We start from the raw sequence: 27,886 nt of genomic DNA, 5'->3' as shown, positions 1-27,886 counted from the left end.
GGCCCATCAGGGCCACCAACTTACCCTTTTTGGTTCTGCTATTAAGCAATGGTCTGCTTGCTGCTGAAGCCCATGACAATCCCACCCAGAAATGACAACATCACTAGTGAGGCTGACAGTCTTGCTGTAATTGGGAGGAACAGGCTGCAGCATGTTTGGCAGATTGAGAGTCACCAGTAGCCAAGGTCAGGTTTGTGCAGGCAACTGTAGGGCTCAGAGCCCCCTCACCTCACATGGTGAGGAGAAGGCGGCAGTTAAGTTCTAGCTGACCCAGATGATAAAGTTGGTCCCTGGAATAGTTTTACTTCCTTGCCTCACTCTCAAGAAGGCAAGGAAGGGCATTATCTTCTCTTGCTGCCAGTTACCTTAGGGGGAGGCTGGTATGGGATTATAAAAATCTCATGGTAGAGACAACTTCCCCCACTGGCCCTTAGTTGGCTTCTGTTCCCAGCCACTTCACAGCAGAGTCCAAATCCAGAACCAGTGTGTTTCATAGGCCTGAGGGTAGGACAGAGTGGCCAGAGACAAGGGTGGGAAATCAGGGACACTGGCCATTCTTAGCAGTTCCAAGGAAATGGCCTTTCTCCCAATCACCTTGCACAGGCTCAGTGGCAATAGTGGCCACCTGTCCTCCCAGTAGGGTCCCAAGCCCTCCATGGAGTGGCTCAGAATGAGGGAGGAGGGTTCAGGCAAGGAAGACCACAAAGATGATGAAGAAGACAATGAGGATGAGGAAGATTTTGACCATGAGCCACCGATTGGAGGTGACTGACTGGAAGTACTTGAGGATCTCTGAATGGGCGGCCTCAACATCCAGCTGGGCTCCATGCACATTCTCATCAATCCTGGAAATAGGAGATAAAACAAAAGGACACTAGGTTATAAAGAGGTCAAAGACATCCATTTATTGATATGGAGAGGTGATCACAATATGTGGAAGTAAAGTGTTTTATACTATGTGAACTCTTGTGTATGTACATACATCCTTACATATATATATACACACACACACACACACACACACACACACGAATACACATACATAAGTTTTTTGACAGTAGTAGACCATGCCTGACTCTAGCTTTAAAACTGTCTGCCAGTTACTAGCTTTTTTGTTTTGTTTTGTTTTGTTTTTCGAGACAGGGTTTCTCTGTGTAGCCCTGGCTGTCCTGGAACTCACTCTGTAGACCAGGCTGGCCTCGAACTCAGAAATCCGACTGCCTCTGCCTCCCAAGTGCTGGGATTAAAGGCGTGTGCCACCACGGCCCGGCCAGTTATTAGCTTATGATTAAACTATTTAACCAGTCTTATTTTCCACATCTGAAAAATAAGATAATTGATATAAACCTTTCATAAGGTTTCAATTTTCAGTGAATTAAATGAATCCCCAATTATATGAGCACCCAAAATGCTATAAGTTTTACTCATTAACATTTCCTGATTTTTTTTTCCCTTAGTGTGGGGAGCCGACAGAAGGTGGCTATCATCCTTGCAGCCATCTTGAGCCATATACCCTGACAAGAGATTTGATTACATTAACCTACAACAGCTGAGCACACTCTGATACCATCTTGTTTTAGATACCCAGGATCTTCCCTTGGGTATGTGAGACTTAAAGCTGTGATTTAGAGACTTAAGGGCATGACTTAGAGATCAGATTTAGAAACAAGGCCTAAGGGCGTGACTTAAAGGCGTGACCTAAAGGCAAGGCTTAGAAGTGAGACATATAAAAGGCTAGAGGCTGACAGAAGAGTTGAGTACAACTTGGAGTAGGAATTAGGCATTGAGGAAGAAGAATTATTAGGCATTAGGCACTTAGCACTTGGGGGAAAGAACTTGGAACTTGGAGGCACTAGGAACTAGGGACTAGGAACTTGGGACTTGGAGAGAAGAAGAGAGACTGAAGAATAAACGGGATTGAATCACACTCTGTCTGGTCTCCATTCCTTGGGTCCATCCTCACTCTCTCTTGCTGAACCCCGACCCGCAGACTGGAGCAGCTTGGGGCAGTGCAGGCTCTAACAATTTAGCCCCCAAGGCTTTTGGCAGTGCAGGTTCTAACACTGACAAGAGTGGCCCGTGACATTTTGGCCCCCAACCGTGGGGCAGCTCGGGCCGAGACACCTTAGTAATGAACATGTATTACGATATGATAATTGGGGGAAGTTCAAATAATTACAGTCAGAAAATTATGGCTGGTTGATGAGAATCTCTTAATATAGACAGGCACTCAAAGGATAATACAACCCTTATATCCAGAGAACATTCTCTTGGGGGAACAACTCCTCACTGAGGTAAACAAAACCTTCTCCAGCCAATCTCAAATGCAACCCTACAACTCAAGTACTGTAGCTGGTAGGTAGCTCAGTAGGGAAGTGCTTGCCTGGCAGCCAAGAGGACCTGAGTTTGGATCCCAGCACCTGCAGAGCAAGCTGGCCACAGTCTTAACTGCCCAGAACCAGAACACAGTAGGCAAATGTACAAAGTAGAAAAGAGCTGGGGTTTGCTGGTTGAGAAACAAACAAACAAACAACAACAAAAAAACACCCAAGTTTTAGGCTAAGGAGGAGACCCTACCTCAAAGAGAATAAAGTAGTCAGATGTGGTGGCATACGCCTTTAATCCTAGCCCTTGGGAGGCAGAGGCAGGCTAATCTGATTTTGAGGCCAGTCTGTTCTACAGAGTGAGTTCCAGGGCTACACAGAAACTCTTATCTCAAAAAATTTTTTTAAAAAGGCAAAAAAAATACAGTAATAAGAGGACATCTGATCTCTCCTCTGGTCTACACATACTCAAACACAACACACACACATGCCTTGAAAGAATTTAAAACCCAAATACAATCCTATGTCATAAGACAATTCAGACACTGTGGCCTACATATAAAGCATGACAATCTACTAGGATTGTACTGCCCACTGGCATGAAAATTAGTTGAGCTCACATAATATACTCTGTAAATGGTAAAGTCATCTAATGCCAAATTTAAGACACAGCCCTATCTGTAAGTAATGCCTGTTGAGACTTTTGCAAATGGAAATCTGTGACAAAGAGCCCTCTAGGAACTGAGTATGGCCTATGTGGGGCCGTGGCAATCTGGCTAGAAATGGAGAGGAAGAGCTGGACAAAGGGCTGCAAGGTTAAGGTCCCATGAAGACAAACATGAGAATTGAGTTCATCTAAGCATCTTAAACTCAGAAGCCTGAATTGTGGTCCTTATTTTTTTACGTTGGAGAGGCCCAAGTATCAGGTTCATAGCTTTTGGCCATAATTACTTTGTTTGGTTTTTTGAGAGAGGTTCTGTGTAGCTCTGGGTCTTAGAACTTATTACCTAGACCAGGCTGGTCTCAAACTAAGAGGTCTACCTTTGAGTGCCTGGGATTAAAGTCATATGCCACTGTGCCCAGCCCTTCATTAATGTGAGGACATTTGGTTTTGTTTAAAGAATGTATTTATTTAACGTATATGAGTACACTATCATTGTCTTCAGACACACCAGAAGAGGGCATTGGATCCCATTATAGGTGGTTGTGAGCCACCATGTGGTTGTTGGGAATTGAACCCAGGACCTCTGGAAGAGCAGTCAGTGCTCTTAACAACCTAGCCATCTCTCCAGCCCTGTGAGTACATTTGTTATCTCCCAATGAATAAAGCTTATTATGGCAATTATAAATAGTTTTGCTTAACAAAAATAAACCTTATAAATGTAACCTGGTATATAAAGGATTATAGAGGAGCTGGGGAAGATGGCATAGCGGGTAGAGTACTTGTCTAAGGGTCTGACTTAGATGCCTGGGATCCACATGGAGGAGAGAAACAATGCCACAGCTGCTGTGCTACTTGCACACCTAAACATACCTGCAGGCAACACAAATTCTGCTGAGTTGGTTTTACTTTTTATTTTTCTGAGACAAGGTCCTACTGTGTAGCCCTGGCTGACCTGGACCTCACTATGCCTGGCTGGCTTGGAACATATAATCAGTCTTCAAATTCTGAGATTAAAGGTGTGTGCCACCATGCCTGCTTGGAAAAAAATTTCCTTTTTCAGTTAAAAAAGCTAGAGAAATGGCTCAGTGGTTTAAGAGCACTGGCTGTATTTCCAGAGACCCTGAGTTCAATTTCCAGCTACCACATGTGGCTCACAACCATCTGTAATGGGATCTGATGCCCTCTTCTGGTGTGTCTGAAGATAGTGATAGTGTACTCACATATATAAAATAAATGAATCTTTAAAAAAAAAAAAAAAAAAAAAAGTGTCACAAATAAGTCCAGTCAGGGATGGTAGTGCAGAGCTTTTAATCTTAGCATTTGGGATGGAGGAGTCAGTCAGTCAGAGTTCCATGCCAGGACAACAAAACAGACTGGAAAAGCCTTCATAATCAAGTATATGTAATTTATGTCTATATAGAGCTTTAAATTTTTTCTTTTACACTTATTTTATGTGTCTGTCTGAATGTATATGAGTATGCATGTGTCATGGCCCTCATGTGGAGGTCAAAGAACATGATGTGGGAATTGGTTCTCCTTTACCATGTGGGTTCCAGGATCAAACTCAGGCTGTCAGGCTTTATGGCAAGCAACCTTATCTGCTGAGCTTTGCCTTGAGTTTTTCACTCAAGAGGGAAAAAGCTAAAAACAATGACTGCATGTATAACTTAGTGGTAGAACACTGTCCAGCATGTACAGTGTCCTGGGATTGATGCTGGGGAAGACACCTGTCCTCCCTGATGTAAAGGCAATCTGACAGTAAGGGCTTCCTAATGAGATACAAATCACTCAGCATCTTCTTTCAAGTTATTCCATACAAAGTAATATAAGCAGAGCCACTGAAACCTGTATTTGGTTTTCCAAATAATATTGGAGAACCAAGCTTTTCTGTTTTGAAAGAATAGTAACAAGGCCAGCAAACAACTTCAAGCTATAGGACACTCAAGAAATGCAACCTTTTCTCTTGACGAGGCAGGACAGTCAGGAAATAAAAAGGGCATCAATCAGGAAACTCTCCCGTACCCCATACCAATATGACACCTCAGGAGGTTTTTGTTTTGTTGGGGTTTTTTTTTTGTTGTTGTTGTTGTTTTGAGACAGGGTTTCTCTGTGTAGCCCTGGCTGTCCTGGAACTCACTCTGTAGACCACACTGGCCTTAAACTCAGAAATCCGCCTGCCTCTGCCTCCCAAGTGCTTGGATTAACGTCATGCACCACTGCCTGGTTGGAGTTTTCAACACAATGATCACAACTTCATCAAGAACTGTAATCCCCGTTCTCAGGTTCACTGTCTTTCTGCTTAGTAAACTCAACTTTGTTTCCCTCTGCCTTGTCCTCTTTCCTGAGTGAAGCACCCATATCCCTCAGACTCTGCACACTTCTCAGGCTGCTCCAGCACTAACACTGACATTTTCTGCTGCTGACATTATAAGTCAACTTTTTAAAAAGGTGTGTGGATTTGAGGAACATAACATGCTCAATTTTTGATTCTCTCCATTCCTCCCTCCCACCCCACCCCCCTTTTTCCCTTATAGCACTAGAACCAGATATAGGGCCTTGCTTTATCACTGAGCTATTTTTAAGCTCTTTTTCTTACATATGTATGGGTGTTTTGCCTGCGTTTATGTGTGCCACATGTCTCCCTGGTACCTGCAGAGGCCAAAAGAGGGTGCTAGGTCCCTGGAACTGGTGTCACAAGGGTTGTAAGATGCCATGTGGATATTCAGAATCAAACCCAGATCCTCTAGAAGAACAGCCAGTGCTCTTAAGGACAATGCCATCTCTCTGGCCATAATCTTTTAATTCTACCAGAGATAATCTTATGAAGTTGTCCAGACAGGCTGGCATCACACTAACAGTCCTCCCAACCTCAGGCTCCAGAATTCCAGGATTATAAATACAAGCAACAAACCATGACTTTCCTTGCTTTATTCTGAAACAAAACTGGATAAGGTTGTCTAATCTTTTTGCTTTCCCTTTTTTTCCCCTGTGGTATTAAGAATGGAATCCATAGCTGGGCGGTGGTGGCGCAAGCCTTTAATCCCAGCACTTGGGAGGCAGAGGCAGGCGGATTTCTGAGTTCGAGGCCAGCCTGGTCTACAGAGTGAGTTCCAGGACAGCCAGGGCTACACAGAGAAACCCTGTCTCGAAAAACCAAAAAAAAGACATGAGAGCCTAACAACAGAATGAATACTGAAAACATGTTTGTTTGTTTGTTTTGAAACAAGATTTTATCAGTAGACCTGAATAGTCTGGACCTTCCTATATAAACCAGGCTGGCATCAAATTCAAGACATCTCAAGAGTATTGGAAAGATAGCTTAGCAAGTAAGAACACTTGCTACTTTTGCAGAGGACCTCTGTTCAATTCCTAGTACCCACATGGTATTTCACAATAATCTGTTAACTCTAGTTCCCAGGAATCTGAGCCCTTCTCTTGACTTCTGTGGATACCAGGCACAAACACTGTTCCACATACACAAATGCAGATAACACACACACACACACACACACACACACACACACACACACACACACACACTCAAATCTAAAAACACCAAACTAGATCAACAAAAACCCTTCAGATCTGCCTGCCTCTACTTCTGGAGTACTAGGATTAACAGCATATGCCACAATACCCAGTTCTTATGTAATTTTTAATTTTTTAAAATTACACTTATTTAAAATTTTTTTTTTTAATATGTGCTTTGCCTGTGTGCATGTTTGGATATCACTTGCCATGCCTGATGCTTGCCAAGTTCCCCTGGAACCAGGGTTAAAAATGGTTGTGGACTTGGGAGAGATGGTTCAGTAGTTAAGAGCACTCACTTAAAAAGTCCTCAGTTTAATTCCCAGCATCCACATAGCAGTTCACAGTAGTTTGATGCAATTGTCTTGGTATGCAGATGGACATGCAGACAGAAGACCCATAATATATAAAATAAAATTTAAAAAGTAAAAATAAATAAAATTAAAATGGTTGTGAAACACTATGAATGGAACCCAGGTCCTTTGGAAATGGATCAAGTGCTGTTAACGTTTGAACATCTCTTAGAAAGTGTTTGAAACAGAGCTTGACCACACCGGCACAGCTGGCAAGGACGCATGGGTGCAAACAGTGCTTGAGACCAACTGTATTTTAAGTCAGCACACTGTGCTCCCTTCTCAGCTGTTTGATCTTTTTTTTTTTTTTTTTATACATTTTTATTTATTATTATGGTATAGGCGGCATAGATGTGCTGGTCAGAAGACAACCCTGTGGCACTGGACTCTCTCACCTTTACCTGGTTGCAGTTATCAAGCTCGTGTTAATAGGCTTGTGCAGAAAATGTCTTTATCCACGGAGCCAACTTGCTGTCCTACCAGTTGTTTTTCTATGATTCTGAAGACAGATCCTAATTCATGTATGGTAGGCATTTTTTTTTTTCCTTCTCTTTTTTTAAGGATCTCTATGTAACCTCCCTGGCTGTCCTTGAACTCCCTATGTAGACCAGGCTGGCCTGTTTCTGTCTCTGGAGTGCTCGGATAAAAGGCGTGCATACCTTACCACACCAGCCCCTCAATCAATTCTTCTTGAATGGGTAGAAGCAGGTGAATGAGGACTAGCAGGTGGGCAGGATTCATTCACTCTACTTTCCCAAAGCACACCGAGTTGTCTGTCCTGGAGACTCGAGGGTCTATCCATCTATGGAGAAGAGAAGGCTGACTGTGTGTGGGGTGAGCGTCTCACCTCTGAATCGTCTCCTCCTGTTCCTTAACCATGTGTGCCAACTGCTGAAAAATGGAGCCCAGCTCAACAATTGTAGACTCAATGTTCTGCATGGTGTCTGCCCGACTCTGGATGTAGGAATCCTTCAAAAGAAGAAAGCACCATCACCTAGGGCCTACGTTTTTAAGACATTTTCACCATGACACATTCACAGAAGACAACAGAGAAACTGATGATGCTCTGGATTTCAGAGCCTGGGTACCTGCTCATCAATGAGCTGAAGCTGCTGGCTTGTTCGAGGGTCCATCATGTCAATGGCCACGTCCCTGGAGGCTCTGGACTCTGCTCCCAAAACTATGGGACCACCTCCTGGGGAGGAAAACAGGACATGCCACATTTTAATGGTTAAAAGCAGGTTCAGGGCTTGGCATGGTAGGACATGCCTTTAATCCCAGCATTCCTGAGGTTGAGGAAAGAGGATCTCTAAGAGTTTGCAATCTGGTCTGCCAGCCAAGACAACATAGAGAGACCCTGACTGTCACTGTCTGTCTCTGTCACACACACAGTGAGAGAGAGAGAGAGAGAGAGACAGAGACAGAGAGACAGAGAGACAGAGCGTGTGAACGCACACATAGTTTAAGCAGAGCATGGTGGTGCATACCTGTTCTACTAGCAATAGGGAAGTGGAGGTAGTTCAGTCCTCAGCTAACAAGCTAGAGGCCAGCCCAAGCTACATGAGACCCTAGCTTTAAAAATAAAAACAACATTCAAAACCCACTGGCACTAGAGTTAAATTCAGCTCTGAATAGATTTGATCTGAGTCTCAGTTTCCTCATCTGTAAAATGGAGCTAACAATAGTTGCTTTTCCAAAGAATGGTTCTGAAAATTAAACGAGAGAATGTATCTAAGTACAAAAAGTCAAGCACTGTCATTTTCCTGATATATCTGCATTTACCCCCATGAGAAGACACAGGAAATCAGTGTAGACCATGAAATTTCAAAACCAGGTTTGTCCTCTGAGATAATGCACAGCATCATTCTGGCTGCTCCATTCTCCTACTCCACTCCTGTGTTTATAACTCTAAAATTTACAGGATGCCACCAAACCCAGAAGAACTTAGCCCCTAGGCCTCCCACAGTACCTCTGACTTACCAAGGTTGTTGGGGGCAAGAGGCAGGGCCGACACTGGTGCCCTGGAGAACTGTTCCCGACGGTTCCTCTGCTGTTTCAGATTCTGATGTTGGGGAGAAATGCAAAGATCCTGAGTCCCTGGAAAGTGGGTATGTTGGCCCCATACTAGATTCCTACCAACCTACAGGTCTCACTTACTTCAGTCCTCACTTCTAAAACTGATTTGAAGTCATTGGACATGGAAGCCAGTTTTGACTAAAAGGCAAGGACAATTAGGTCATTCAAAGAAGAGACTTTTTGTTATTCCTCTCCTCCCTCCTCCATCCCCAAGGTCCCACCTGCAAGGAAACTACAATCGTGTTAGAATGAGTCTGCAGATGCCGGCCACTCTGGCTGCCCTTGGCCCTCACAAAATCTTGAAGCTGAGCAATTTGTTTGTTGAGGCTATTGATGTCCTGGTAAGAAACCAGAAGAAGAGTATTAGACAGGGAGTTTTCAGTCACTGATCCCATCTCTAGCAGGGAAACTGAGAAAACCCACTAGTGGCATAAGCATCGTCAGGTGGCACTAGACTTTTCAAGCTCTGTTCATTCCTTGCAGAGAAAAGTCAGAAAAAGGAACTTGGGGTTTTACCATCTGTAAATGAATGACTTATGTGCCCTCCACCTTTCTGATCTACTTACCCTATGAGGCCATAGAACCCTTTCAAAGGCAAATATTTGTACCTACAACACGCTGACCGAGTGCCTGAATGTTACTCAGGAAAAAGCAAAACCTACTCTAGTTTCCTAGATGCATCAAAGGAGCACATTTTTACACAGAATTTCTAATATTGGAAAAGATTAGCTATGACTTATTTCTTCAAAGTAATATATAGTGACTTCCTATCACAGCCTATGTGTCACCTGCATTCCATTCTCCCCATGGGAGCAAAGAAAACCTGTCTCGATATACTATGACCCAGGAAAGTACCAGAATGGAAGGCATTAAGAATAGTAAGTATAGGAGCTGAAGAGATGGCTCAGAGGTTAAGAGCACTGACTGCTCTTCCAGAGGTCTTGAGTTCAATTCCCAGCAACCACATGGTAGCTCACAATTTATAATAAGATCTGGTTTCCTCTTCTGGCCTGCAGGCATACATGCAGACAGAATCCTTTATACATTATAAATAACTCTCTCTTTAAAAAATAAAAAAAAAAAAAAAAGGTGGGGGAGGAGTATAAGGCCCAATCAAATGGCTCAGCAGATAAAAAAGCTTGTTCCCATGGCTCAAAACCTCAATTCAACCCCAGGCACCCCACAACTCTACATGCATGCCATGACACTAAGGCACCACCCCTCGAAAACACAAATATAACTTAAATTTTTAAATGGTATGAGAAATATACTTAAAATAAAATTTAAGCATTTCTAGAGACTTTCTAAGTAGACTGAACCTCCCTTCTCTCCAGACCCCTGGACTCACTTTCACTGATAACAGGTCTACATTTCTCGAATTTCTAACCCAAATCCACTTCTGAGTCTGTTTGCCATAATCGCTCCTTCCCTTGGGTTCTAGCTTAAGAAAAGCACTATTTCCCATACAAGAACTCAAGATGAAAGCTTATAACCTCTCGCCATCTTCTTAGCATACCTACATGCTATTGTAAAATATAATCTATGATACTGACTGAACAGGTAAAATCTCCTGACAATCTACTGAGTGCTTATTGTGTACTCAGTACTGCATCAAATATAGTAAAAAGTCTGGAGGGTATAGGGCAGCAAACACAGGCCCTAGGTTTCTTTCCTTGCACCCAACCACCCAACCAAAAGCCCATTAACTGCTTTATTTATTTATTTACTACTTAAGCTTTTTGCATAAAAAAAAAGCTCTCCTACTTAAGTATTCTCTCAAGGTCACATCTCCTTGGATGCTTTCTCCATTTTAGTAAATGCACCACCATTAGCTAATCATGGTGGCTTATACCTAAAATCCCATATGAGGCAGGTAGACTCTGATGATGAATATAAGGTCAGTCTATAAGTTACAGAATGAGACCCTATTTGTTTTAAAGATTAATTTTTATATGAATTGATGTTTTGCCTGTATGTATGTCTATGTAAGGATGTTGGATCCTTTGCACTTGGAGTTACAGACAGTTGTGAGCTGCCATGTGGGTGTTAGGAATTGAACTCAGGTCCTCTGGAAGAGCAGCTAGTGCTCTTAATCACTGAACCATCTCTCTCAGGCCCCAAGACTCTATCTAAAAATACAAACAAACAGGCTGGAGAGCTGGCTCAGTGGTTAAGAGCACTTATTACTCTTGTAGAAGACACAGGTTCAACTTCCAACAAGTACATGGTAGTTGAAGACCATCTGCTACTGTAGCTCTAGGCTATCCAATATACCCTGTTCCACTCTCACAAGCATCAGGCACATGTGGTACAAACAGATACACAAAACACTCATGCATATTTTTAAAAAATGTTTTTACGCAGGTGTGGTAGTGCATACCTTTAACACTTGGGAGGCAGAGGCAGATAGATGGAATCTATGAGTTCAGGGCCAGCCTGGTCTGTATAGTGAGACCCTGTCTCAAAAGCAAACAAACAAAAAACCCCACAACTCAAAATTCCTCCTTTCCTCATAGCCATTTTTGGTTTTCTCCAATACACCAAATCTATCCATACCGTGTACATTTCTTTTTTTTTTTTTTTTTTTGGAGACAGGGTTTCTCTGTGTAGTCCTGGCTGTCCTGGAACTAACTCTGCCGGCTGGCCTCCAACTCAGAAATCCGCCTGCCTCTGCCTCCCAAGTGCTGGGATTAAGGGCGTGCGCCACCACCGCCCAGCCCGTGTCCACTTATACCTCATGTACGCTAACCACCTTGTCTACTCTCAAAAAACCTCCAAGAGTCTCATGAGTGACTGCCCTCTTTCTAGTCTGCCTTTCTCAGATCTGTTGCCTAAATAATGCACAGTGTGATCTTCAAAACCAAAATCAGGGTATTGTCATCACTCTGCTTGAAAAATCAAGAGCTTATCACACAATTTAGAGTACAACCTAAATCATGAAGCTGCTTTACACAGGACCCATCTGGCCACAGCCTACTTCTACAGTATCCTTTCCTTTGCCCACTTTCTAAGTGGCATTCCCACTTTTTGGAATGCTCTCCCAGCATATCTTCAGATGAATTGCTTTCTTCACTATTCAAACATAGCTCAAATATCACTTCAGCCAAACCAGCTTGGATCAACCAATCCAGTAGTCTCGGCCTTGAAAAAGCCAGTGTCATCGACTGACAGAAACAAACATAAGATCCTCACAAGATCTGCCTTACTGATAAGACAATGGCCACTCAGAAGTTAGGCTTAACACAAGGTCACAATCCAAGTTAGTGACAAAGCCACTTCAAGTTCTTCAGAATGCTATGGGACAGTTCTTAAGTGGTAAGCAGTAATAGCCCAATAGTAATCTACCTCTCTTCAATCACCATAGCACACCTTAAATGGGATCTGCTCTTTGGGAAACCAGCTATTTGAGAGAGCCATACCAGCTGCCTTCTTAGCCTCTAGCCCGTCCCATCCACATTCCAGATCAAACTCTAAGTGTCCTCCATACCAGTCAGGAGGATTCTACACTTGTTATGGAAGTTCACAATCCTCTTTACAACTAGCCACTTAGTTAAACAACAAACTTCTTGCCAGTCACTCCTTTAGGCAACCAACAGTCAGGCCAGACACTACTCTAAGCATTTGTGATATACATGTGAACAAGCAGAAAGAAAAATCCTGGGCAGGCATGGTGATACATGGTATAAGCCCCGTGTTTGGGATGCTGAAGTAGGAGAATCAAAAATTAAACACCAGGATGGAGCTATGCATGGTAGGTATATGCCTTTAATCCCAATACTCAGGAAGTAAAGGCAAACACATCCCTAGATTTGAGGCTAATCTAGTCTACAAATGGAGTTCCAACAGGGTCATGGATATATAGGGAAACCCTGTCTTAAAACAGAAACAACAGCTTGGGCTATATATGTAGACAGTCTCAAGACCAAAACAAAGAAGCTGCTCCTGGGGCATCTGTATCTTTTGTTCCCACTCCTTTTTTCTTTTCTTTTTTTTTTTTGGAAAAGTAGAAGGGATGGAGGGAAGAAACACAAATATAAGGTAAGTACAAAGAATGTGACACCTGATACTAGAGCTTTCCCTTTCCTTTTTGCTGAGTTGTTTTTTGAAATAGTTTCTCAACAACCCTGTCTGTCCTGGAACTTCACTATGTAGAGAGCAGGTTGGCCTCAAACCCACAGAGATCGTAGCTTGCCTTTGCTACTTTGTGGGTTTCTTTTTCCCACTCTTCCTCACCCACCCCCATAACAAATACACTCAGTTCACCCTATCAACTAAAATAGGAGAGAGAGAAAGGAGAGGGAAAAGAGAGCTGGAGATCTGCTCATCTAATTTCTCCCTTAGTTCTTCTCTAAGCATGACTACTAAACTCCCTTTGAAATAACCACCAACCCTGCCTCTTGGGGGTCCTAGCATTTATATACCCTCTGAAAAATTCTCAGAATTCCAAACATCACAGGATCACAGAAACTATCTGCAGCTGGCAAAACCACACTTCTGCTAGAGCATGAGGCAAATTACAGTCAGGTGCTACAGACAGTCTGAAAGCAACCCCATGTCCCTACACCTGGGATAAAAAAAAAAAACATTTTTATCACTACAGAGATCCACCTAGCTCTCCTGAGGGCTGAGATTAAAGCCGTATACCACCACCTGGCTAAATTTCTGCACATAGCCCCCTCAGTTACCTCTATATGAGCCAAGTCCAGCTGATTTCATACCTTTGGTCAATCTTTCCCAGTATCCTGTTTTCATTCATTATTTTGTAAAATCTTTTCTAATACCTACTCATTTTAAGCCAAGGCTTTTGATACTGGGTAACTCTCAAGGAAAATGAGCCCCTGAAGACAATACTTTTGCTTCATAGTTGTTTCATCAGCATCTAGAACAGTGCTTTATAAATGCTAGGTGGTCCTAAGTGTCTATTGACTCACTGGAGGAACAGGGTGTTTGAACATTGGTCTAGATACTTACCCTGGGGATTCATGTCGATGGAAAATGATGGAGGTAATCTAATTAGAATGCTGGGCTCTCCTGATGGCTAGCAGCTCACCTGTTTGATGATGTATGTTAGCTCCTCAATTTCTACTGCTTTATCATCAAAGAGAGACTTGCGCTTTGCCACTGCAGAGACAGATGAAACATTACAACAGGTGAGGGTAATAGCAAGGCTCAAAGAGCTAAGATAATAGTTCAGTAGCAGAGACACTTGCCTTAAGGTATAAATCCCTGGTTTAAATCCCCAGCACCATAGAAAAAATAAAACAAAACCTCCATGAGCCTCACCTCCTAGTACTATGTTTCACTGTCCCACCTAGGAAAGGCCTCCCAAACACTCACAGATTGTTAGCTTCTCCAGCTTGGCAAATGTATTGCTGAGATCTTTCCCAATGCGCCTGCGAATGAGCATCAGTGACAAGGTTGTGGTAAAGGACAGGAAATAGGCTATTACCATAAGCTCCAACACAACCAATTCCACTCAGCCAAACCATCACAGGCAGGTCTACTTAAGACAGTGTATCACCCTGCCACAAAGCCCCTCTCAACTCACCTGGCCATGAGAGTAAATTCACTGCACTGTCGGGCAGCATGCAGAGCTGGCTTACTTGTTTGGATTCCATTCTGAAAAGTAGTATCAAAAAGTTGCTACTTTAGTTCCCTTCACTATCCTCAGCTTTTCAGAGCTCCCTCACATACCCACTGAACACTCTAGAGCTGCTGCCGTCAGACAATCTAAGTTTATCAGTGGTTTGTAGCTAAGAAAAAAATTAGATGTAGGTTTAAATCCTGACTCATCGTTTGTGGTATTTAGGACAAGTTACTTAAAGCATTCTTCATTTCTACTGAAGACAATTCCTCCTCTCCTATTGGTAAGATTCGACTATCTAAGAGTTGTAAAGTTTAGACAACTAGCAAACAAAACCTAAGCATTAACTAAGTGGCCTCACGCCTGCCTTTCCACTCCAGGCCCTTACCTGACGGCTCTGCAGCGACTTGCAGGCAGACAGGAACTCCTGGGTCCGATCCCGGCAGGACATGGTGTCGGGAGGGGAGGGGACCAGGGCCACCGGGGTGGGCAAAGGAGCGATGTCACTGCTGCTGCTGATAGCAGTTGCAGGGGACAGAACCTGTGTCTTTGAGAGACCCAGGTAGACACCCTGATCCGTGTTCTTAGATCCGTAGCGTTTCCGCGGGATCATCGAGTCGCATAACCTCGGACTGTTGTGGAGAGGAGAATGTCATTCTCCAGACAGACTCTTTCCCCAAACTCTTCCCTCAACTAGCAAATCCTCAGGCTCTTTCCCGTATTTGACAGACTTTCGAGCCCAAGGCCACCCGCAGATCCTGCACCCTGGACACGGCGAGAACGGTCAGCCAGCTTCCTCCAGGCCCAAAGCGAAGCCTCCTCAGATTCTCCTTCCAACTTGGCTCAGACTGCCACAGCACCGGCCGGGGCCCCTAAAGTCGAGAAAACAGCCACAGCCTGGTCCTGCGGCCCTTAACTTCCAGCCAGACCTTTGCAGTTGGCCCAGGTCTTAATCGTGCCCTCTGGTATACGTGATTTCCTTCACCCTCTCATAGAAAACGGCAACCGACCTCCAGAAGTGGGCACACTTCGGAGGGCGGAGGGGGAAAAAAAAAAACCTAAGTGTTTATTTGAAACAGGAAGTCCCACCTCCGCCAAAGTTCCGCCTGTTGGAAGACTGCAGCCATTGATTGGACAGGGCCAAAGTTTTTCCTCAACAAGGCCTTTCCTGATTGGACAGGAGGTATTCGCTTACGCGGAGCCGCCAGCAGGACTTGCCCCTGGCTCCCTTCCCCCCCCCCGCCACCCAACCCCTCGTCAAGCTGCTGCCCCCGAGATGAGCCGACCGACAGAGGCTGGATTCCTACTGGAGCGAAACCCTACCTCTTCTGTTGCCTACCACCACCGCCACTGCCACTCTCCCCAGGTCGTTGCCGCCTTCCTCGCTGGACTTGTAAGCAGTGGAAGCCGGACCAAAGAACAGGAGCCGCCACGTCACCTACACGTACCCCTATCCCCGTGACGTGGCTGCTGCGCCACGCCTTTCTTTTTTAAACCCAGACTAAAGGGACACACCCCTCCTCATGCAAACTCGATTCCGCTCTCCTATTGGTTAGGCTGCTGCCGCGGCCCCGCCCCTAAAGAACAAGGACAAATCTGGAGGGGCTGGGTTAGAAGAGCCTTAAAGAGCCTTTGGCCGCTGAGGCTACAAAGCTGGAAGCCTATGTATAAGTGTTTTCAGCAGATTCGCAATATTAACTTTATTCTCTGGATGTTGGGGAGGACTGAGACCAGGGTTGTAGTCAGCCCTTTTCTGGTTCCTTGTGGCTTCCCTCACGTTTGCGATCCTGCATCTGATTGTCCTTGCCTGACCGTGAGGACCCCCGACGGCTGAACATGGATAGCCTGCGCCACAGCACGGTGATCAGAAGACTTTCGTTAGATCTTTGTTTACGGCGGCCTGGGTTGTCCGCTTCGTTGCCTACAAGTACCACAGTATCCACTTAATTCACTTCTGCTCTCTCCAGGCCCACCTGTGTCCCTTCGGGGCACCTCCCATTTCCATTCCCGGTCCTGAGACCCTTTTTTTGTGTCTAGTCCTACCGTCCCTGCCTTCCTCTGTTACTTCCTCCCTTGCTTGCTCATCCGAGGTCCGATGGTCCTTGTCCTGACAGCAGCCCATGGCCCCGAAAGGCGCAGGACTCTGCCACCCTCCCCAGCCAGCTTAGCTCTGGGCCTAGCTTTTGTGACGTCAGGCCTCCCACGAAAGGTGAGGGGACCCCTCCCACCTACAAGGTCGCCTTTCTCCCATCACAAAAGGTCCAGGATCTCAGTGTGTTGGGCTGTTTATTAATAAAATAAGCAAGGGGATTCAAGGACTGGTGGATCCAGGGCGCTTCTTTTTCTTCCTTCTTTGAAGAGCATCTTGTGTCTGGTCCAAAGTAGGGAGCTTCCGCTTGGCAGCTGCCTCCAACGATGCCCAAAGTTCATCTGTCTCTGTGTCTTCTGGGGGCATCAGGTTGGGCTCTTGAGGTTCTTGGGGCTCATCCTGATGATCAAGAAAGACATTCAGGAGTCAGGGACAGGGAAACAGACTGGCTGAAAAATAATCGCTCTGAGCACCACCACTTTGATCTAGAAACCAATGCCTTTTGTGTTCTGGAGGACCTCACCCTTGGCAATAGCCGGCTTGAGGACTCATCAAGGAAATTAAGTTGAAATTAAGAGAAAGCCCTGGCCTGTGTTCTAGCTGCTCCTGTTCTCTCCACAGAGAATCCCTTGCCATCATGCCTCTGACTCCCAAATTCTCACACCTAACTAGTTGCTCACCTCCCAGTTATCCCGGCCTGACAGGAGAAGGCAGTTCAGTTGAGACTTGAGATAAACCTGTAAAATAAAAGGGGTTTTTGAGCCTAGACAAGCTGAAACAGAAACTTTTTTTTATGTGGGGCACAGGAAAGGGGAGAGACTCCAGAAAAGATAAGTTAGAGTGGAGAATGCCAGAGGTTTAGGCTCTCTCACCTTATGCTCTAGCCCTCGTGGATTACAGATCCTGTGTATCCTCAAGACTCTGTCCAAGCCACAAGAGGCTAGTAGGGGCTTTGAAGGGTGACACTGCAGCCCACGTACACTGCCTGCAAGCCCCTTCAGACAGCCCAGTAGACGCCCTGGAGAAGGGTGTAGGGCATCAGTGTTAGCTAACCAGCCATTGAATATTTATTTAGTTACTATTCAAATCACTTACATTTCAGTACTTAATCCTCAGAATAACCTAAAAACAGGAGTTACCAATGATATTTCAATTTTATAGGCAAAGAAACAAAGACACAGGACTCCAACAAGCAGTCCATGGTTAGAGGTTTTTGGTGCAATCAGAACTCGAACCCAAAGAGTGAATGTGACACTGACAGGGCTCACTGACTCTTAGCAGTGACCTGACTTTCTCTTTGCCCTCTCCCCCCTCAAGCAACCCATGGTCCACTCACCTTGCCGAAAATCAATTTCTGCCAGCTGCCCGTGAGTGTTCCCTACGATGACAGAACTAAGGAGGACAGCAAAGAGGAGGCTCAGTACAACCTCTGGAGCCATTCATTCCAGAGTACGTCCCCTTTCCCTCAACACTCACTTGCCCTCAGAAGTAAGGGTCATGGCTGTCAGTGGGTACTCCCCATAGGTGGTCTCCAGGACTGGCCGGCGCTGGGGGGAAACTGGATCATAGACACGGACCTAGAAGGCCGAAGTATCACAAGAGTCTCTTTACCCACACTGACCCCCAATATCTTATTTATCATTATCCTTCTGAAGACTATTATTTTGTTGTTGTTGTTTTGAGACAGAGTCTCTCTACATAGCCCTGCTTGCCCTAGAAGGAACTTGTTCTATAGACCAGATTAGCTTCAAACACAAGAGATCCACCTGCTTCTCAAGTGTTGGGATTAAAGAGGGTGCATTACCATTCTTTGCAAGATTGCTTTCTCATCTGAAGTACGTACATAAGCTCACCTCAGAATACTGGAAGAAGGGCTCAGGAGCCCTCATGAGCATTACAGTGTAGGGATAGAAAAGCTAGAGAGTGGTGAATTTCAAACAGGAAAGCTTAATCTTTCTAAGGGAGCAGTGGGGAGTTCTTCATATGTTGTGAGCAAAGGCCTAGTACCTATATCAGATTTTAACATCCAGGACTATACCAATAACAATAGTGACCCAACCCTGTCCAAGTCTCAAAACTTCAAATGAAATAAGTCACAAAGTTCCCTAGCCAATCCCTCACACAAGACCGGTAGAGCTGAGACATGAGAGGGGTTCCCAAAGCAAATCAGACTATATGAGGACTACAAAGTTCTATGACCATACTAGCTAGAATATGCCTAATATTGTCAGATTTCATGAGCCTGGTCAGTACTACATGGAAGGACTATGTAATTGTTTTACAGCCAATCTGATGTTCCTTGTAGAATTTACTGTAAAAGGAATACTCCCTTTGCTTTCCCTTCTAGGCAAGAGAAATAGAAAGCCAGAGTTGAAGAATTCCACCCTAGAATGCAGTAAAGAGAAAGTAGTGGGCTCAGCCATGGAGTTTGTCAACTGAGGAAGTCTGAGCTTCTTTGAGAACCCGGACAGAGATGCACCATAGGAGCCTATGCTGATGGGAGACACTTTGTTGTTGTTTTTCTTCAATCCAGGAGCAAGCAAAAGAGCCTCACCTGGTGGTACCCTGTGCATGTGACAAGTTTCTGTGACCCAGGAAGGAACTGTATGTCTTGGTCCCAAATAGGAACCCGTAGATCAAGCCAATCATTCCGCACCTGGTGTGGAGATTATATATGGGACACAAGGTGTTGATAAGCCTGACTTGTTCCCTCCAGCCCCCCCCCCCCCCATCTAGGTTATGATCACTGTCAGTGGCTTTCACTTCTCCCAACCTCAGACAGAGCATCTCTCCCCTCATCACTCACATTTTTGGCCCTGAACACAGGCTCCTCAGACCCTTGTAGGTCCCATATTTTCAAAGCATTCTCTTTCCCACATGTGGCGACCACATGTGTGCGTGTGGGATCTTGGCGCATCCTACACACCCCAGGACCCACCTTCAGTTCCAAGAGCTGAAAAGAACCAGAGATGAGTCAGTCTCAAAGCCCTTAATCTTTCCTTTACCAAATTCCCCATCAGACCCCTACCCTAGCTCCCACCCTCTTCAACCACCAGGACAGGTGAACCTTACTGGGTCAGAGGACGCCTCCTTGTCATTTTCACACCAGACTCTGAGGATCCCAGAATCTACACATGTGATAAGGGTGCTGCAAGCAAGTAAGAGAATATTGGGATTTTAAAAGTGTAAGCCAGGTTTTGTGGTGCATACCTACCTGTAACAGTATGAGAAGTAAAGAGGGAACCAGGAATTCAAAGTCAGTCTGAGCTACATAGTGAGTTCAAGGCCATCCTGGCTACATGAGACACCAAACAACAACAAAACATACCCCCCATACACACAAAAATATGAGCAACCCAACCCAAGCAACAATAACATAAACCTCTTCCCTAGGAGCCCAAGCCTTTCTTTTCCCAGGCTCTGAACAACCTGTTCTTCCTCATATCTGCCTACCTAGGCTCAAGCTCTATAGTGCTTGCCAGAACTGTGGCAAACAGCATGTGTGATACTCCTTACACCTACAGGCCCAGAGCTCTGTCCATGGCGCTTCCCATTCAAACTCAACATACTCTCTACTAGCCATGACATAAGATCTTACCTTAGTGTGAAAGCCCTTTCCATTTAACCTCCACCAAATACAATGCCGAACTTATATGCACAATGACAGCAACTCCAAATGGCACTTGTCCTATGTATATAGCGTTTTAGTGTTAACTCCTCCTTAGTCTCTGCTCACTTACTATCTACTTTTTAGAATGTCTTTATCTCTTCCGTCAAGATTATATGTGTACTTCAAGACCCAGTGCAAAACTCCATCCTCTGCACAGCCTGTCTGGAGCTCACCTGTTAAATTACCAAAGCAGCCTTCTTTCTTCATCGATCTAGAAAAGTTACTCTCAGGTTACTACCCTTAGTGACCCTTTCTAGCCATCACTTTGGAAGCTCCATTATCTTATATTTTTGTCCATCACTACTTAAACACGTGTTCAAAAGCATTAAATTATGTACACAGAACGTTATAAAGGAACGAGAATAAAAAGCCTATCTAGGATGCAAACTTTATAAAGGCAAATGTTTTACCTAAACTCCTTATACTTTTCCTTCATGCCGTCAGTAGCTGTCCAATAAATGCATGTTATAGGGATGAATGAAGACAAGAACTTTGTTTGCAATCACCTATCCCAGGGGCTGTATCACCTAAGGGTTTAACTTAAGTATTCCATTGAATCCAAGAGATCCCCAGACGCTCTGTGACTTAGGCTAGAATGTGGTCCTTACCCATTGGCCTGAGCGAGACCTCGGAACGTGCCTTCCCCGCCTGGGCAGTATCTCTGGCTCTGGAATGTACCCTCCTCGGTATTAAAGTGCCTCACAGTCCTGTCCGCACAGCCCACCAAGATCTGCTATCAGAGAAAAGAATGGTGGAAAAAGAGCAAGGCCGTCCGGCATCCCTTAGCTCCGGCCTAGACAATGGCTACTCACCTGGGTCTCGCCGCCGGTGCCCCAGCACAGAGCATTCACTGCCTCCTCCCGCCGCGGCTGTCCAGAAGGCGTGAAATTTGCCGCATGTCTCCGCTGAAGGTTCACCCCTGAGGGACGAGGACGACAGTCAGGCTGGGGTGACAAACAAGCTATCCCTGCACTTTCCCAGAAACAACTCAGATACTCACCTTTCAGGATTCCAGTCTCAGTGCCGACCCACACATGGTTCCAGCGAGCCGAGATAGCCGCCATCGCAGACCAACCTGTGGCTTGCACTTCCGGCGCGCCACCACTAGCGTCATCAGCAGGCGCCGGATTCAGTCTCGCGACCCAGGTATCCGCCCCAACCTGTGGTTCCCCCTCCCTTCCCTCCCCTCTTACCCCCAACCCTCAAACAGGCACACAGTAAAAATCTCAGCACTCTAGAGGCAGAGGAAAGAGGATCTGTGTGGGCTCCTGGACAGCCAGGGCTGCACAGAGAAACCCTGTCTTGAAAATACAAACAAGGGGGTGTGTGCGGGGGATAAAATCTGGAGTGTAAATTAATAAGAAAAAGAAGGGGGAGATGGGGGCCTGTGATCAGGATGTAAAGTGAATATAAATAAATTAATGGAAAAAAAAATACAAACAAGGGGGCTGGAGAGATGGCTCAGTGGTTAAGAGCACTGTCTGCTCTTCCATAGGTCGTGAGTTCAATTCCCAGCAACCACATGATGGTTCACAACCATCTGTAATGGGATCTGATGCCCTCTTCTGGTGTGTCTGAAGACAACTACAGTGTATAGTACTGAAGACAGTACAGTATACTCAGACATAAAACAAATATTAATTTAGAAAAAATACAAAGAAAACACACCTCAAACAGGAACGAACAGTTCTTGTTTATGGAGAACCGAAAAGTAAGGATTATCTTTGCACTGTCTGTGAAAAGCATCATTTCTGAACTGTAATGCTGTGTGGAGCCAGGTCTCTTCCATCTCCCTGACCATCTTGTGTTAACTATATCCCGCACTATTAAAAGAATTTTAGAAGTTATTCTCTATTTTCTAAATCATCAGTAGGTGTGTCTACACATGGCTGCACATGGGTACAGAGGTCCAAGGAAGACTCCTGAATGGAACCAGGGATACAGATGATTATGAATCATCTTGTGGGTTCTGGGAATGGAACCAAGGTCCTGTGGAGGAGCAGTAAGTGCTTTCAACCACTGAACCATCTCTTCTTGAAAAGTAGAGACCTGGTTAAACATTTTATTTGCTTAAATTGAGGTTACAGCCAGAATTTTGTTTTTTTAAAAAAAAACCCAGTCATGTGAATGAATATGTTGTTGTTGTTTTTAATCCCAGGTGTAGAATGAGAGGATGCTTCAGTTTGTCCATAGCTGTTTTTATTTTATTTTGTAAATTATTATTATTATTATTATTATTATTATTATTATTATTATATTATTATTATTATTTTATTTTATTTTAATTTTTTTTTTTTTTTTTTTTTTGGTTTTTCGAGACAGGGTTTCTCTGTGTAGCCCCGGCTGTCCTGGAACTCACTCTGTAGACCAGGCTGACCTCGAACTCCACCTGCCTCTGCCTCCCAAGTGCTGGGATTAAAGGCGTGAGCCACCACTGCCTGTTGTCCATAGCTGTTAACTATGATTGTCTCATGATCTAGGAGGGGTATGATTTTTTTTTGCCATCTGCAGATGGTTTACATTTGGAATTATGAGGACTCTGGAGAGAGATAAATGCCAGAGGCCCTAGAGGGTGGGAAGTGCTCTGAAGAAGGCAAAGGCAGCTGCTGCTTCCCACTGCTGCTCATGGTTCCTGTTGTTGAAGTTTAATGAGAAGTTGGAGCTATCCTGACTACAAAGATAGGACTGACCCCAAGAAACAGGATGTCCCTAATCAGCAGGAAGTAGCCTATATTTCTCCTCCCCCCTTTTCCTCTAACCTTTTTTCTCTCCTACCTAGTGTTGGAGGATTGGAAGGGATTGGGTGGAAAGGAAGATAGAAATATAAGAACTCAATAAAATAATTTTTAAAAAGTGTCAACAACACTCTAACTTGGAAAATACAAATTTGCAAAATTAATTTTTAAAAAATGTATCTATGTTAAGTGTGGTGGCACACACCTGTAATTCTAACACTCAGAAGGTTGAGGCAGTCTGGACTACATAGGACTACAACTAAGAGATACCCTCTCAAAAAGTGTGTATGTCAGACATTCTCCCAAATATATGGCACAAAGCTTTAAAAAGGATGGAGGGAAGGAAGGGAGGGAGAGAGGAAAGAAAGAAGGAAGGATGGAAGGAAGGAAGCCGTCCTGACAAGCTGTCCAAACATGAAACTTGTTCTGGGGATCACAGACCTTCAAACATTTGGTCTGAGATTGTACCAGTAGGAGTAAAACACTGTGCTCTTGCCTTTTGACAACCCCCTCCCCCCCCCCCCCTATATCTGAACACTCAGGTTTTCAGAGCTTAGGGCTCCACAATAACAGTAATTAAGAAAACAGCATTCTGATTCCTGAGATAAAACTGAACTTGCCAAGTTTTGCAGCTCCCACAGTCCAGGCTTGAAGGGCAACTCTACACACAAACCTACATTACCTCTACTGTACCACTGTAAATTAGAGGAACTTCTCAAGTTTTCAAAGAACTCATGAAGATTTCAACCTCTTAAAAAAAAAAAAAAAGACAAAGCATTTGAACTGTTTGAAGTAAATTTCAGGCTGGGAAGATGCTTCAGTAGTTAAGAGCAGAGGACTGGCTGCTCTTACAGAAGCACCTCGTGGAGGATTACAATTGTCTGCCATGGGACCTGAACTTTTTTTTGGTCTTCAAGTATATAAATGGTGCCCAGGCATCCAAAACACCCATACACATAAAATAAACCACTATAAAGAGCAAGTTTTACTACTTGATATCTCTGAAATAAAACATAATAAGCAAGCTCTTGGAAAACCTAAACCTGAGAGATAATGACCGACTTTGTAGCTTCCATGTTTTGCCTACGTGTATTAGAATGTATGTCCAAATTATGTGTACACGCAGAGAGTTAGAAACCATTGAAACAAAAGAGTCGAGAAAGCTCTGAAAATACAAGTATACTTTAAACAAGTTAAAAATTAACATAAGGTTAAAAAGTAGACATATTAAGAAGGCGTAGTGATTTTGCACTGGGTGGTGGTGGCAAACAGTCTTTAATCCTAGCAGAGGAAGGCAGACCTCAGAAGTTAGAAGCCAGCATGGCTTACAGAGCAAGTTCCAGGACAGCCAGGAATACAAAAAGCAGCCCTGTCTCAAAAAAGAGACAAAAGTGTCACAACTAAGACCAAATCTCAACAAGAGGGGGACAGAAACAGTCAATCACCTCTACAAAACGATAAAAAGTAAGACAAGCTGCACCTAGAACCTTTCTTTAAAGGTTATATATTCCTTGAAGGGCACACTATTCCTAGAAGTACTGCAACACCAGGTCAATGCACACACTGGGCAGAGCAAGCTCCCATTCCATCTCCTAATTCCAAATGCCAATTTAGTATATTGCCCTCAGATTAGGGACATATCACATACAAAGCTTATAAGAACAGAGACCACTTGATTTTAGCCAAAAGGCTGAGAAACATTACGTTTTTTTCCTTCTAATTGCTCACCGCTTTTGTTTTTCTGATTTTGATGTAGGCCCCCTGTTTTAATTATTCTCCGATATATAAACTTTATAAAATCAGTGTTTCACAATTCATACTACACAACAGAGTGTTCTTTTTGTTTTTTAGTTTTGTTGTTTTCAGATTTATTTATTTATTTATTTCATGTGAGTACACTGTCTGGGAATTGAACTCAGGACCTCTAGAAGAGCAGTCAGTGCTCTTAACCACTGAGCCATCAATTTAGCTCAAGAGTTTTTTGTTTTTGTTGTTGTTTTGTTTTTAAATAGTGCTTTAAAACTGTCTTTTAGGGCAATTCCCCACAACCACATGGTGGCTCACAACCATCTGTAATGGGATCTGACGCCCTCTGCTGGTATGTCTGAAGACAGCTATAGTGCACCCATATAAATAAAATAAATAAGTAAATCTTTAAACAAACAAACAAACAAACAAAAAACCTATCTTTTACTGTCTGCCTCCTTTGCATGGTCATTTGCATAACCCTGCCCATCCCACTTTAACATTATTCCAATTGGTCCACATACTTGAGAATCACAATGCCTATGTGGTAGAGGGAGAGGGAGAGAGAATCCCTGAATATAATTTCTTTTCTTGTTGTTTCTTCTCTGGAAATTACAAACAACCCCTCCTAGGATCAACGACCACTAACCCTGCCTCGTTGGGCCCTAGCAGTTATATATCCTATGAAAAGTTCCCAAAATTCCAATCATCCCACAATTGCAGAAACTATCTGCCACAAAACCACACTTGTGGTAGAGCACAAGAAAAATCATAGCTGCTGTGGACAGTCTGAAGCAGCACCATATCTGTGCACCTGGGATTAAAACAAAAACACTTTCTATAAGTTTATGTTTTTAAAGAAAACAAAATTTCAGAATTTTCACTACATATGAGTGAGTAAAGTCCTGAGTGTACTTTGTAGGACATGACGAAGGCCAAGGCCTGAGACCCAGGACAAAGTTACAAATTTGGTCTCTGTATGGGTTAGGCTAGAAGGCAAAGTTGCCTTCTGACACAAGTACAGGTGTTTAACTGGTGATTGTGTAAAACAAAAACAAACAAATGAAAATTAACAACTGCAGCATCATCCTCCCAAATGTTTATACTTGGCTATAGAGACTTCTTAGAGAGACTACCTAACCTTTCCCCCTGTACCCATGCCTAATAAGCTGAAGTTCTAATAAAGAGGGCGAGGTTCAATCAGGAGGAAGTAGGATCCATATAATTTGAGTGAACATACCTGACCTGGAAGAGTAGCAAGTGCTCTTAACCTCTACACCACCTTTCCACTCACCTCCACCATGTCTCTCTGGAGTACAACCACTGATTCCAGCTGGGCTGGCTGGCTAGCAAGCAGCAGGGATCCTCCTGTCTTTGTCTTCCAGAGGTGGAATTACAGGTAAGTCGTGTTACTGCAGTGTTTGCTTTCTGGATTTTTGGAGACATTGTTTCTCTGTATAGCCCTGGCTGTCCTGGAACTAGCTCTGTAAATCAGGCTGGCCTCAAACTCAGAGATCCCCTCCTGAGCACTGGGACTTTTGCTGTTTTGATATTTGGATGTTAGGGATGGGTGTTGGGGATCAAACTAAGGTCTTCAAACTATTGTGGCTCTTTACCAAGACTCACCATCCCAGGCTCTGTTTGGTGTCTTGTTTTATTTACTTTTTTTTTTTCCTTTTTGGTTTTTCGAGACAAAGTTTCTCTGTGTAGCCCTGGCTGTCCTGGAACTCACTCTGTAGACCAGGCTGGCCTAGAACTCAGAAATCCGCCTGCCTCTGCCTCCCAAGTGCTGGGATTAAAGGCGTGCGCCCCCACTGCCCGGCTTATTTACTTTTTAAATAGTCTTGCCATGTAGTTCTGGATGATTGGAAACTTGCCTGTCTCGGCCTCCAAAATGCTGAAATTAGGGTGGCTCACTGGGATGCTAAGCTGAAATGTTTTGTCCTTTTTTATGTGAATGAGTGTGATCTCATGCATTTTCCTTGGTGCCTTTGGAGGCCAAAAGAGGGTGTCAGATCCCCTGGACATGGAGCTGTGGGTAGTTATGAATCTGAAGTGAGTGCTAGGAACTGGCACTTTTTGCCTGCCAGACACTGAGGACAGGATCTTTACTGGGAATTTCTTCCCATGATGGACTAGACAAGTACACAAAATAGGAACGTGTCAAGAACACAAAGTGAATTATAGTGAAGCTAAAGTGCTTTTGGAGAGTAGACTGTTCTGAGTATACATGTGGGGATGTGCTCTGGCACTTTAGTTTTAGTGGGAGCCACCCATTGAACTCTGACAGCCAGATGTGTGCACATTCTACTGTGTTTTGACTGGGATCACAGTTGGGACACTAGACCCCACCAGTAGCCTCACATCCAATTCATTGCCTACTAGAAATACAAGCATTCTTGCCCTATCCCCAATTACTGTATTGTTTTTTGTTTTCAGATGGTTTCTTTTGTTTTTGCAGACAGGGTTTCTCTGTGTAACCCTGTCTGTCCTGGAACTCACTCTGTAGACCAGGCTGGCCTTGAACTCAGAGATTTACTTGCATCTGCCTCCCAGGTGCTGGAATTAGAGACATGCACCACCACTGCCTGGCTTTCAGATGGTTTCTGTGTAGCTCTGGCTGTCCTGTTATTCTGTAGACTAGGCTAGCCTGGAACCTCTCAAGTGCTGAAATTGAAGGTATGTGCATCACTGACCAGTATACTTTTACTGTAAAGTGGCTCCCATACTAGTCTTGCTAGTTTCTGCTCATCCGTTCCCTCCCCTGATATAAGGGCAACTTTTCTCTCCTTTGCCTCATTGTGCCAGGTACCTGAAAAGATTGAGACAGCAAGATAGGCTGATCTTAAACTTTCAGTACTTGGTACAATTCTCCACCTTATTGGCCATTTGATCCTTTTTCAGCCTTAGCACAGGACTTAAATGTGGTCTCTTCTGTTAAGTGTGGATTTTTTGAATACTCAACTGGTTTTCACATGCCTAAATTTTGAACACCCCATACTTAGGTGATCCCTTCTCAGGATCAAACTGTTCTGCATTTCCTCTCTAGTGCACATGAGCAGAAAAATGGACTTCGTCAAATTGTTACCATGTAATCTTAAAACTTACATGAAATAG

The 27,886-nt window shown here is 44.1% G+C and overlaps 3 protein-coding genes and 1 non-coding gene across 9 annotated transcripts; all 4 read right to left on the bottom strand.

The window, feature by feature from the left end:
• Positions 1-107: 107 nt before the first annotated feature.
• Positions 108-15,990, bottom strand: Stx5 (syntaxin 5). 5 transcript variants are annotated; one of them, XM_076916764.1, is made up of 12 exons: positions 15,853-15,990; positions 15,619-15,697; positions 14,918-15,161; positions 14,494-14,564; positions 14,283-14,338; positions 13,996-14,066; positions 9,167-9,283; positions 9,027-9,083; positions 8,850-8,931; positions 7,958-8,064; positions 7,717-7,838; positions 108-845 (listed from the first exon to the last, which is right to left on the bottom strand). In XM_076916764.1, the coding sequence occupies exons 2-12, from the start codon at positions 15,654-15,656 to the stop codon at positions 686-688; spliced, it is 1,125 nt and encodes a 374-aa protein (XP_076772879.1). In that variant the 5' UTR covers positions 15,657-15,697; positions 15,853-15,990; the 3' UTR covers positions 108-685. The 5 variants fall into 5 exon arrangements, with proteins under 5 accessions (XP_076772879.1, XP_034355757.1, XP_034355753.1 ...); XM_034499866.2 differs by lacking the exon at positions 15,619-15,697 and adding an exon at positions 15,294-15,401 and having other exon boundaries at positions 15,853-15,885; XM_034499862.2 differs by lacking the exon at positions 15,619-15,697 and having other exon boundaries at positions 15,853-15,988.
• On the bottom strand, positions 15,033-16,762 carry Tex54 (testis expressed 54). Its single transcript, XM_034500272.2, has 3 exons — positions 16,573-16,762; positions 15,853-16,450; positions 15,033-15,401 (listed from the first exon to the last, which is right to left on the bottom strand). The coding sequence occupies exons 1-2, from the start codon at positions 16,649-16,651 to the stop codon at positions 16,272-16,274; spliced, it is 258 nt and encodes an 85-aa protein (XP_034356163.1). The 5' UTR covers positions 16,652-16,762; the 3' UTR covers positions 15,033-15,401; positions 15,853-16,271.
• A 34-nt stretch (positions 16,763-16,796) lies between these two features.
• Positions 16,797-21,413, bottom strand: Wdr74 (WD repeat domain 74). 2 transcript variants are annotated; one of them, XM_034517998.2, is made up of 11 exons: positions 21,289-21,413; positions 21,101-21,207; positions 20,897-21,021; positions 19,691-19,766; positions 19,425-19,571; positions 19,173-19,274; positions 18,095-18,195; positions 17,955-18,010; positions 17,491-17,636; positions 17,299-17,355; positions 16,797-17,017 (listed from the first exon to the last, which is right to left on the bottom strand). In XM_034517998.2, the coding sequence occupies exons 1-11, from the start codon at positions 21,350-21,352 to the stop codon at positions 16,841-16,843; spliced, it is 1,158 nt and encodes a 385-aa protein (XP_034373889.1). In that variant the 5' UTR covers positions 21,353-21,413; the 3' UTR covers positions 16,797-16,840. The 2 variants fall into 2 exon arrangements, with proteins under 2 accessions (XP_034373889.1, XP_034374615.1); XM_034518724.2 differs by having other exon boundaries at positions 20,897-21,018.
• Positions 21,414-24,536: 3,123 nt separating this feature from the next.
• Positions 24,537-24,725, bottom strand: LOC117700669 (U2 spliceosomal RNA). Its single transcript, XR_004605553.1, has one exon. It is a non-coding gene; the product is annotated as a U2 spliceosomal RNA (small nuclear RNA).
• Positions 24,726-27,886: the final 3,161 nt, after the last annotated feature.

This window comes from Arvicanthis niloticus, chromosome 1, assembly GCF_011762505.2.
Source record: "Arvicanthis niloticus isolate mArvNil1 chromosome 1, mArvNil1.pat.X, whole genome shotgun sequence".
Classification (NCBI taxonomy): Eukaryota; Metazoa; Chordata; class Mammalia; order Rodentia; family Muridae; genus Arvicanthis; species Arvicanthis niloticus.
Note: the sequence above shows the minus strand (reverse complement) of the source record. Positions and strands in the feature narration are given on the sequence as shown.